This window comes from Crassostrea angulata, chromosome 1 (assembly GCF_025612915.1).
Source record: "Crassostrea angulata isolate pt1a10 chromosome 1, ASM2561291v2, whole genome shotgun sequence".
Taxonomy (NCBI): Eukaryota; Metazoa; Mollusca; class Bivalvia; order Ostreida; family Ostreidae; genus Magallana; species Magallana angulata.
The window spans coordinates 25,861,146-25,874,643 of record NC_069111.1 but is presented as its reverse complement, the minus strand read 5'-3'; the positions used below and the strand labels follow the sequence as shown (position 1 = coordinate 25,874,643).

General features: G+C 32.8%; 1 protein-coding gene across 2 annotated transcripts in view; it reads right to left on the bottom strand.

The window, feature by feature from the left end:
• Positions 1-4,550: 4,550 nt before the first annotated feature.
• The window catches only part of LOC128177184 (AP-2 complex subunit alpha-2-like), a 31,323-nt gene continuing 22,375 nt past the window's right edge, over positions 4,551-13,498 (bottom strand). For both annotated transcript variants that reach the window (XM_052843780.1, XM_052843788.1), the window contains one exon: positions 4,551-7,598. In XM_052843780.1, the coding sequence (XP_052699740.1) occupies positions 7,521-7,598 (78 nt within the window). In that variant the 3' untranslated portion in view covers positions 4,551-7,520. The remainder of the gene's footprint in view (positions 7,599-13,498) is intronic.

Here is a 13,498-nt window from a genome sequence, read left to right as displayed (position 1 = left end):
AGTCGTACCAACAAGGCAAGACATGCATTCAACACCCTACGTCAAATTTGGAATTCAAAAGCACTCTCCATCAACACCAAAACAAGAATCTTTAATACAAATGTAAAATCAGTCCTGTTGTATGGCTCGGAGACCTGGAAGGTAACAAAAACGATCAATAACAAACTCCAGTATTTTGTCAACAAATGTCTCCGCCATATTCTTAACATCAGATGGCCAGACACCATATCAAACACAAGCCTTTGGGAAAAGACCAAACAAGATCCCATCCACATTGAAATAAAGAGGAGGAAATGGGGATGGATAGGCCATACGTTACCTAAATCCCCAGAAAACATCACAAGACAGGCACTGGATTGGAACCCACAGGGAAAGAGGAAGGTGGGGAGACCTAGGCAAACCTGGAGAAGATCAGTAGAGTCAGAGGCAAAAGAGGCAGGCTTCACCTAGGCCCAGTTAAAGAAAGTCGCCCAAACAGAGTCCGCTGGCGAGGAGTGGTTGCGGCCCTATGCTCCCCAAGGAGCGAACAGGAATAAGTACATGTAAGTAAGTACCAGGCATTTCTGCAAAATACTAGAGTATGCAATCTCCTATATATTCTTTTTAAAAATAAACTTGAATTGCTGATATAGAAATAAAAAAAATATACAGCACAGGAAAATTCACTATATTGGAGCTTCACCGGGGCCGGGGCTTGCTCTCAAGACCTATGAAACCTGCGCTCCTCGCAAGGAGCGGCCACATCTCTAACCACTTGGCCATCTATGCATATATCAATACAATAATAAAATATCAATCAAATTAAAAATTATTTTAAGTAATAATAGTTTTACTGGAACTCTTTATAATTAACGAGAAGATGCGGAAAAAAGATCCTCGAGGAACGTGTCGTCTAACCTTAAATCACTAGTTGCTTGTAAGCTGTGAGCCAATAGCTGTTATTATTACTTTACACAAAAAGTGGTTATTTGTTTTGTTATCAACAAGTATTCATTACAGTTGGAATTTGATTGCTAAAACTTCTTTAGCTACTGCCTACTGGTAATGCCCCTTTAAAACTCTAATGATGAATTTAAAGTAAAATCAAATTCTTAACTGTGCCTGAATTGGGCGATATACGGTAAAAAGATTCTAAAAAAGATTCAAGCTTTATTGCTTTCCAAATTTGTAAAGAAAATGAGGAATAAGATGGCGCAAGTGCCCATTCAGTTTAGTCGTGAAATACAATTTTGAATTTATTTATTATTATTATCTAATCAAATATAATTATTATTATATTTATATAATTTATATTATATTATATTATTATATTATTATATATTTATAATATTATATTATTATATTATTATTAATATATTATAAAACGAGTTTGCCAAAGCACAATTTCTAATTTTATTCAGTTTTTAACCGGGTTTTCCGAAGGAAAAATCCGGTTATTAAAATTGTGAAAATGGCGGGCGGGCGGGCGGCTGCCAAAAGGGTACCCTCATTGTACGGATAACTCCTCCTACAGTTTTCAAGATAGGAAGTTGTTGTTTTGCAGACCATTGTACATATATCAGAGGTGTGCATATTGCAAGGATTTTGATTTCTGATAATTTATGAAAAAAATACCAGCTTTTGAACTTAGTCATTTTTTGGCAAAATATTGCATATAGGGTACCCTCATTGTACGGATAACTCCTCCTACAGTTTTCAAGATAGGATGTTGTTGTTTTGAAGATCAATTGTACTTTGGCAGATCAATTGTACATAGGGTATATCAGACGTGTGCATATTGCTAGTATTTTGATTTCTGATTATTTATGAAAAAAATACCAGCTTTTGAACTTGGTCACTTTTTGGCAAAATATTGCATATAGGGGTACACCATTTCACTGGATATGGGTTGACATGGATTATGGATAAAGTTCACATAAAAGAAAACCCGGTTTGCTGTCACATTGACAGCTTTTCACTTGTTTTTTTTTATATATTTAACAAAAAATAAGAAAAAAAATATTGCCTGACATTTTGGTGGTATCGAACAAATACCATAAAAATCCTAGATATATAAGGTTAGCTTTATGCCAGGAACTCTAACCACTGAGCCATTTCAGACACAACAAAGTAGGCTCTTTAATATTATGTCTCACTCTGGCTACGAATTTATGGACTTGTATTATTTTTTTCAAAACGTTCAATTTTTGTGGGATACAAAATAGTATTTTTAATGTATATTGGGTCATCTCTCCACGTTTTTGTTTGATTGAAATCGGTTTGTTTTCCATTAGACCTTAATAAGACTATGAGAAAAATATGGAGCCCAGACCCACTCTATAAAAGAAAATGCCTTAAAGTTCTAAAAAAAAAAGGCACTATTTGCAGGTTTTGATACGTGTACGCCTGTTTGAGTCAACATATTCCAAGTATTGAACAAATTTATAGGTTTAAAATCAATGATATGTTAAATATATATTGTTTTATATGATTTTTTTTAAATATGATATTTATTGATATTTTAATTTTTCAGTAGCTTTTCCGACCGTGCATGGGTATTTTACACGCCTTATCCACCCATCTTCTTTATTTATATCATGTAAAAATAAGCTATTGTGATTATAGTGCTATTATCACTTTAATCTACAGTATATTTTTCTCTTTCGCAATTATAATGATTTTCCACGCACATGGATTCAAAGGAGAAGTTAGATAAGAGAAAACCAGTGCAGTCCGAGTCTGACATGTTTAGTAATCGATTATTAAAGCCAAAACTAGTAAAGAATTCGGTTCTAAGTTTTGAATAAGATGTACAATGTAATAAAAAAATGAAATTCGTCTTCTATTGCTTCTACAGAACATATAACAGGGGACATAAGATTAGAGCGTCGGTTTCACAATGCAGATAAACCTGGGTAAGTAAATGGGAGAAAAACAAAGTGACATCGCGCCTCCATGGCGAATTTTCCGGATGCAGATTCAATGAATACACAATTAAATTAAAGTCAGAAAATTTTTTGACAAAATGAACACCAATAATTCCTCGTACGCGTGATCAATGACTTTATAACGTTGTTGTTTAAGTTTAAGTTGAGTTGTTTAGATCGCATTTAATCAAAAGTCCAACTCCACCTGAACCTTTAGGGGCTTGGATGTGAGTCTGTTTACGATTTGAGCCAAAACAAATTTCATCCATATTAAGTAGATGTGTTTCATTGATACCAATAATATCACAATACAGTGATTTATTATTTCTGACCGCAGTGCATAATGTTTTATGTTCAGATCGACTTCAGACGGCTAGTATACCTATAACCCTATAACTCAAAATCTTACTTCTAAAAAAAATCAAAGGCCGGAACGGCCACAAAGGCGTCGAGCTGACATTTTCTTTTATATAGAATATATATGATATCAATAATTTAAATTTCTCCAGTTCTCTTCTAATAGTTGTATATCAAATATTACTAGAATAAAAAAGTAAATGAATTATGTTTTGTGCTGCTTTAAAAACAAAAATCAGTATATTTCCTTATAAAATAGGTAGTGATGCGTTTATAATACAATAACTCATCATGGATACACAAATCGAAGAAATTTCAAAGTTCAAAAAAATATTTTCTTTCTGCTTTAAACAGTCTTTAAACAATTTTCACAGGTTCATAATTTGAATAATTAACAGTGTGTCCCTAATTATAATGATAAAACATACTTTTATTTACATCAATTCCGGTTTGAAACAAGATTACCTATGGTATGATTGTTTACAAACAAATCCACAACATGTGCAATCTAAAATGCTCGACCAAACCAACTGCATTATCGTGTTTTCTTATTGCAACAAAATCACTAGATAAGTTTATCGCTTACATTTATTTTGGAGAACGTGCCCAATAAAAGGTAAATTAACATCTATTGGGCACGGTCTCCAATTAAAATGTAAGCGATAAACTTAATTACTATTTAGTAAATGTTTACACCTTATCGTATTCATCCGCCATTTTTTGTTTCAGCAAATACTTATGCAATGAGTTGTCAATAACCAGGGAGGCAAAGATGGGTTTTTGTACACAATTTAGTTGAATAAATGGAATAAAAATCTTGTAATACGTTTAATACTTAAAGGAACTTATTTCTTGTGCGCATTTAAAAGGCGGTGCAGAGCATGAATATTTGGACGATTGCCAATCCAGACGATGGCTAGAAGGCTGCCGAGCAGGGGGGGGGGGGGGGGGGGGGGCTAGTAAACCTAGGACTACAACTTTCATTGTCACAATTATTTTGGGGGGGGGGGGCGCCCCGTTCTTAATGCAGTCTGATAAATTGAAAATATAACAATACACATAACTGTCATCAAAGGTACTGTAGCTGTGGAGAAACCAGGATATAACAATACATGTATTGATTACCCTGCGGAGACAGGTAACAAATGTCTATGGATTTATGGATTTTTATATTTTTATATATTTTTATATATTTAATATTTTTATCCTTGAAAGTCTTCTTAGCATCCAAGTAAATATCTAAATGTTTTTCATCAATTACTGTGTAACACAAAAAATATCGACGAACACTTTTTACCACTTTAATGAGTTGTTTAATAATGATGTTGCTATCATAATGACATTATATAAATATACAATTATACACTGGGAGAAAATGCTCTATTTCATAAATAAATCCCCATATTCAACATCAATAAATCAAAAACTTAAAAAGCTGAAATCACATTAGCCTTTGAATAAACATACATCACATGACAGCCATGTGACATATACACATCATGTGACAAAGTTCAAATTATTTCCAAGACATTCAATGCTTTATCTGTTTAGGAGAGTAAATATGTAAATACACATAAAATTGTCCTATTATTCACTAGCTGAATAAGATGTTTTGTTTCTTTTTTTATCTTCAGACACAAAACAATAATTCTACACGTTATAAGTTACAAGCTTGGCTACGGTTTATTGCACATAGTTCACTCTGTACACACATCTCCTATGTTGTCTTCAAACATCATATTCAGAGGTTTTATTTACCGCATGTGGTGACCCAAATAACAGCATCTAGCCTAAAGTTGACAGTCAAGAACATATTTGTAAGACAAATAAATCTCTTGATATGCCATCTTTTCATGCGAATCTTGGTTGAAAACAGTGGGCAAAATGCATCAAAATTAAATGTGAGGTTGTCTGATTCTATACCCATCACAATTCAATAATAAAGATATATCAGTATGCTAGACAAATACAATCAATGCACCATCAGCAAGCTTTAGATTCATTTCATTCAGTAAATGTTCTACTAGAAAAAAAAATGGGATATCCTTCATATACTGTAATAATGTTGTATTTGGCAAAATTATAGTTAAGGCCAAAAAAAAAAAATATGTGTGTTTCCTATTTCATCAAATTTTAAAATAGGGTAGGTAGGTCGGCTTTTTTTTTTTTTTTTTTTAATGAGCTTTTAGGTTTTCCCCTTTCCTAGCATATGATTTTTCTATACTATAAGAAAATGTATTTTTGTATGGAGCAATCGTGGATAGAGACAACTGTTACAGAATTAAAACTTTCTTAAATCTAAGGTTTATTTGGAATGTATACGAAGATTTTATTTTTATGTGAATAGAAAATATAAATATGACAGTCACTATAAATTAACAGAGTATAATACTCATTACCACAGATATATCATGAATTGGTTATTAGTTCTATCTTCCTGGTCAACTGACATAACAGTAAACATTAATATCGTAACTGTAAGTGTTGAATTCAGAAACAGAGGAAATTCTGGTTGATCAGACGAGAGCCTTAGAAGTAAATCTTTTCAATAATTCCAAAAAAAATGAATACATAATTAATGGTTTAAGACTGAATTTAAAAATTTCATTTGCAATTGAACTGCAGCATTTTAGAATCATATTTATAATGTGAATGATTGTTGGGCCTATTCAAAGACTTACGATGTCTGCAGTCTCCACACCAAGAAATATAAAAAAAAAAAAACTTTGCCTCTGCTTTTTTCTTGTACATCTTTATATTAATTTTTAACACATCACTGCCCTATGAAACTATTCATTGCATTGATAATTTAGCTAAAATAACCAAGGATAACTTTCATCCATACTGCCAATCTACACTTAGAAATCTTTAAAACGCTTTGATGAGCGGTGTTTTCTATTGAATAGTTACAAGCGTTTTTTGAACTCTGATTTGTAAGACTCTATTGTTTAAAGCAATTATGGTTGGTAATCTGGATTTGGAATAAAAAGTGTTAGGGTCGGCGCATAAAAAATAGGGTCGGTCGGGAAACCGGAAACACACATATTTTTTTTTTTGGCCTAATCCAAACTCTGGCGGTTGCAAAATGTACAGAAAATGTTAATCAATCAGTAATCTTGTAGTAGGTATATCCACATGGGAAACAAAGTCCTCCATGAAACTGATAGTGACACTGCACGGATTATACTCTTATAACTGATTGTTTTTGACAGATTCAGAAAAAAAAACCATAGTCTGTTCTCCATCCATTGAGTATTCCATTTCATTTTACAAATATATCAAACTTCTGTCAAAACTGGGAACAAATCTAAACATCAAGCTAAAAATCAGATACATGAACATCTGTATCAGCTTCTGATAATGGACATGTGTACAATATAGACTTATAGAGTCTTGTATGAGGTTTGCTGTTAGTTTACATTTTTAGCACTTCTGGATGTTGGATGAAATCTTGACATCTACAATAACATACATGTATCACACAAATGCTGTTCACAAAACAAATACATGAACAAATTTTATTCATATACATAGACCAAAATAGAAAACTTTTATTTTTCCATTGAGATTTAAAAACAGAATACTTGGAATGTATAAATACAAGTTCTGCAGACATGGTTCTAATGCATGGTGATAGTCAAATCTGCAGAACAAATGAAGCTCTTATAAACTCAGCACATCCCTAGGTAAAGCGTTTGCACTTTTTGACTACACTAAATTATGACATATCTTAGCAAATTTTTAATATCACATTTTATGGAGTCCATTGCCCATAAAAATGTTTCAAGCTACAACTGAAAGGGGGAAAAAAGCTCATTTAGTTTATATCAATGCATATGAAATAAAATTTCTTGTATGAAAAATAAGCAATAGAAAGTATTGATTTTAACAGTTCTGCAACATAAACTGAGGTTTAAAAGTTAAAACACACAACCAATTGTTCTCCCTACAAGTCATTTCTGCTAGCCTGTACACAACTGATATATACAAACAGTGACAAATCACAGCAATGAAGACCCACTTATTTTGTATGCTAATCTCCTCTAAATCTAACACATTTGACATGATTACCAGACACGAAACACATGCTTCATATACAACTGTTTGTGAATTATGCTTGGTCTTCTTCCATTTTCCTCCCTTCTGACTCTTATTCTCTTTCTCTCCTTCTGTACAAATATTTCCCTGTTAGGCCATCCTCCGTATATATCACATGGTATATTGTTAAGTCAAATTATGTTTAAACGTTTGGTTGTACTAGAATTGATGTTCCAATAAATCTGCTAAAATATTAGGAACAGGGGGTTTGCTGGCACGTATTGTTAATCTGTACATCTGCAAAGTAATAAATTCATTCATAAATGATAAACTTCATGAATAAAGATCTGTTTGTAAACATTGAATATAATAATCCAATAAACCTAATACATTTTCTCGAATGCTTATTTTTGGATGTCGTCAGTACTATAACACACAAAGCGGTGCACACAAAATAAATACCGCTCGTTAGCGTTGAATGTCTGCTCCGCTTGTTGTGTTATAGGACAAACAACATCCAAAAATAAGCATTATATTCAAAATGACGTTTATTTGTATCAAATATTTGTGTATCGTTGCTGTAAAGCCATTACATATGCTCTTAGGGATGTGAAATATACATGGAACAGCCACATTAGCATGTCATTCAGTTTGCTTCCTTATTTTTTTTCACAAATAGAGCTTGTTTCAAAATATCGTCGGGTTTCCCCTCTTGGTAACAGCCAATGTTTATGTCAGCTGCTCGCTAGACTCAGTGGACCGGTAACTTCGCCGGCATCAAAAGCATGCCACTGCAACAACAACGCATGAGGTTGAAACAGTGGAGTTGCACAAGAGATAGTGCACTGTAGGTCGAAAAACATTATTTTACTTATTTATTCTTATATATACATATAAGATGGTGATTATCGTCTTATTCACCATTTATCCAGAAGCTGCCTCTATAAATTTTTTTACCGATTCTGAACAGAGCTCTGTGACCTATTCAACTATAGATAACATGGTGTGCCATGATTGCCAGACTAGGAAGTGGGGCATACCTTGCAAAGTCTGACATTAAATCAGCTTTTCGGCTAATACCAGTTAGCAGCACTGATATTGATCTGTTAGGGTTTTTTCTTTAACAAAGCTTACTATTATGACAAGATGTTGCCATTTGGTTGTAAGATTAGTTGTGCAATCTGGGACAGATTTGCTAGCTTTCTTCATTGGCTGACACAGGTTCATGCACAAAATTTGTCCATTCTACACAATCTAGATGATTTTCTTTTTTTGTGGCCAAAATTTTCATTCAAGGAAAAAAACCTTGGACACCTTTCTATCGCTGTGCAATGACCTTGGTGTCTCAATTGCAAATGAAAACATAGGTAATCATAGATTACTAAGCTCACCGAGACGGAGCATCACCCTTATGAGACATCACCTTCATAAGACCACCTTTATCATTTTATATGAAAATCATACTTTATGATCTTGGATATTCATGGATTCTGTTTTGACAAAATATCGTATATCATCTGATAAATTTTTTTATGATAATCATATGTTCATATGTTAATCATACAATGATATAAAATTAAATATTGCATCATGTCATATTTCTAATATAATATATATCATATAATAAATAAAATACCGTAATAAACAATAATGAGATTTGATATTGTAACGTATGATATGACATTGTATTGTGTTATACCTTATTGTATTTGATCACATAATACAATATCATAAAATATAATACAATATAGTATCATATTACAATATCATATTACATAATACATCATAACACTGAAACATGATATTATATTGTATAATATAGAATGATATTGTATTGAATGACACTGAAACATATTTGATACATTATATGATATTATATCATATAATACAATATAATTTGATTCCAACATTGTATCTTATCAAATGATACAATATTATGTGATATGGTAAAATATTATAAAATACATTACTATATTATACATATTATATCATATGACACAATAAAATATATTACAATATCATATAATACAATTTCATGTGATATGATAATATATCATATAAACCAATATCATATCATACAATATCGTATGATACAATATTATATAATATTACAATATCATATAATACAATTTCATGTGATATAATTCTATATTACTGAAACCAATATCATATTATACAATATTGTATGATACAATATTATAGAATATACAATATTGTATCATAGGATACAATATAATATTTTGCAATATCTTATGTAATTGTATCATGTGATAAAATAATAAATTAAAAATACAATATAATATTATTATAATACAATATTGTATCATAATATACAATACTATACATAACAATATCATAATACATAATCATATCATAAAATATCAAAAAAATTGATACAATATCATATCATATCGTATAACTTTTTATAATATAACATATGATATCATATTGTATCATATCAAACAATATTGTTTCATATCATACAATACTTTATCATAGGAATCATGTTATATCATTTATCAACAAACACATCTATCTATCGAGCTGGTTTGAGTGAGGTAGGAGATTTCTTTAGCATCCTTGATAATGGAGATCAGGCTCTGCTTCTGAAGCAACCTCTGCATTTAATTTATAATAAAGTTAAATCAACTATGCAAGCTATCATCTATAAAACATGTGACCTGTTCCAAGAAACTAAACCTCATCCAGCACCCGAAACCTATGGCTCAGATTCAGCATTCAAGCCCATCAGGTGCATTTGTATCATAAGACGCATCATCCATGCAATTTTGGTGAAGTTTGGACCAGTAATAACTAAGATATCATCATCAGAGGGCACTAGCAATTAAAACCTTAACTTCCTCCAGCATCCGCAACCTATGGCTCAGATTCAGCATCCATGCCTGTCAGGTGCATCTGTATCATAAGACACACCATCCATTCAAGTTTGGTGAAGTTAGGACCAGTAATAACTAAGATTTATTTTTTAGCATCCTTGATAATGGAGATCAAGCTCTGCATCTGAAGCTACCTCTGCGATTCATTCATATTACAGTTAAATCAACTTTGCAAGTTTGAAATAGTACTATCATCTATTAAACATGTGACCTGTTCCTAAAAACTTAACTTTATCCAGTACCGAAACCAGACTATGCATTCAAGCCTGTCAGGTGCATCAGTATCATAAGACACACCATCCATGGAAGTCTGGTGAAGTAAGGACAAGTAATAACTAAGATATCATCATCAGAGGGCACCTGTTTCAAAAACTTTATCTAACCAGCTCTTAAAACCTTAACCTCCTCCAGCATCCGAAACCTATTGCTCAGATTCAGCATTCAAGCTTGTCAGGTGCATCAGTATCATAAGACGCACCATCCATACAAGTTTGGTAAAGTTAGGACCAGTAGTAACTAAGATTAATCATCAGAGGGCACCTGCAACAAAAACTTTAACCAGCTCTAAAAACCTTAACCTCTTCCAGCATCCGAAACCTATTGCTCAGATTCAGCATTCAAGCTTGTCAGGTGCATCAGTATCATAAGACGCATCATCCATACAAGTTTGGTGAAGTTAGGACCAGTAGTAACTTAGATATTGCTATCAATGGGCACCCGCAACAAAAACTTTAACCTGCTCCAAAAACCTTAACCTCCTCCAGCATCCGAAACCTATGGCTCAGATTCAGCACTCAAGCCTGTCTGGTGCATCAGTATCATAAGGCACACCATCCATGCAAGTTTGGTAAAGTACAGACCAGCAGTAACTAAGATACTGCTATCAAAGGGCACCTGCAACAAAAACTTTAACCTGGTCCAACAACCTTAACCTCCTCCAGCATCTGAAATTTAGGACCCAGATTCAGCATCCAAGTCTTTCAAGTCCATAAGTAGGTCCAGATGCATCATCCATGCAAGTTTGGTGAAGATAGGACAAGTAATAGCTTAGATACAGGACCTGCAACAAAAACTTTAACCAGGTCCGGACGCCGACGCCGACGCCACCGCCGACGCCGAGGGTATAGCATAAGCTCTCCTTGACTTCGTCTCAGTGAGCTAAAAACAGTACAACCAACTCAAGTGCTCATTGTTTTAGGCATTGAATTTCATACTGTAGAAATGATCATGAAATCGCCAATAGAAAAAGTTCATGAAATTAAACAAAAGATTACAGAGGCCATGAAATTAGATAAGGCAATAATAAGATTCTTTTAATTTAGTCAACATGTAAAAAAAACATGTGCATGGTGAATAAATGTCAAAGATTTAAAGAAGATAATGCTAATCCACCAATTTGTTTACAATCAGCTGTTCGAAGAAGGTCGCATGTGACGTCACTGTACCATGTGACACGCTATCTAATTAACGAGTTCTTAAACGATCGGGGCTATAATTTAAATTGCTATTATGGCTAATTACCGCTTTTATACTGTTAACAAACTATTAGAAGTAATTATTAGATAAACAAGGAAGCCAAAAAATGTAAAATGTCCCATACTTTAGAAACATGCGATATGTCCTTTAAACAACTTCAATCATTACTAGGGCTTTTGAATTTTGCATGTAGAGTAATAGCTCCTGGTAGGGCCTTTTGCTGACATCTTACTGACGCAACTATCGTTCTCACTAAACCGCATCACCAGACACAAGTGACTACAAAAATGAAAGCTATCCTACAAGTTTGACTCACATTTCTCAAGTCCTTAAACAGGATTTCAGTAATTACGGGGGACACATGGATAAATAACGACACTTTACAGCTCTTTACCGACAGTGCATGGGGAGAAGCAGGGGGATTTGGTATATATTTCGCAGGCAAGTGGGCATATGCCCAGTGGCCAAGTTGTTGGTTTACTCAAGGCATAACTCAAGATATGACCTTTTTAGAACTCTTTCCAGTGCAGACAGCTCTTGAGCTGACACTGAAACAGCGTTTTGTCAAAAATTTTGTTCTACATTGACAACATGGCAGTTGTACAGGTTATAAACACCACAACATCAAAATCACCTAGGGTCATGAAAATTGTAACATGTCTTAAACATAATATTTCAACTAGAACTGCCCTAATGGGACTAATACCCCCCGCAAGGCTAATTTCAAATGGGAGAAATAATTTAATTGAATAATAAAGGTTTGGAACACATACAAAAAAAAAATTATTCTAGAATTGTAAAAAAAAAGATTAGTTTAAAAAGAAAAATCAAAATTAAAAGTGTCAGAATTTCATTGTAAATACATATGTATAACAGAAATACATTTACAAATTTATGTATCTGATGATATTTTTTTCATTTTAATGTTTTAAACAAAAACCAACAAAATGACATAACCCCTTCCTTTGCAGTAAATGGAAATACCGGTAGCCAAGCAATGCTCTTCTGTTGATAAAACTTTGAATATCTTTCTCCCAGGGGCCAAGTCCGTTTTAACTAAATTCAATGTAACCATAAATAAAGAAAGGGGTCAAACTCTGACTCAGATAAAAAACTACCAGCTAACTTCAAAAGCCTAATAAATGAATTAATTTTTAAAACACTCGCAATATGCATGTATTTTTCATAAAAGTAATGTCTGAGACACACTCATGCTGAATTTCAAGTTGATGGGTCTTAAAATAGCGGAGATATACCTCATTATTCTCTCAAAGTCGCCAGTTTATCTTTACTCGGACATTTACCGGTCCAGGGCTAACGATGGGATTTTGCCTATGACAACAGCAGTGTTGCAACAAGTCGAGTAACTTTCGCACTAATCTTTTAAAATCTCACATCAAACATATGCTACTTACATCCTTAAATTCCGATAAAATTCCTTAAATAATCTCCAGTTGTACAGGTTATAAACACCACAACATCAAAATCACCTAGGGTCATGAAAATTGTAACATGTCTTAAACATAATATTTCAACTAGAACTGCCCTAATGGGACTAATACCCCCCGCAAGGCTAATTTCAAATGGGAGAAATAATTGAATTGAATAATAAAGGTTTGGAACACATACAAAAAAAAATTATTCTAGAATTGTAAAAAAAAAGATTAGTTTAAAAAGAAAAATCAAAATTAAAAGTGTCAGAATTTCATTGTAAATACATATGTATAACAGAAATACATTTACAAATTTATGTATCTGATGATATTTTTTTCATTTTAATGTTTTAAACAAAAACCAACAAAATGACATAACCCCTTCCTTTGC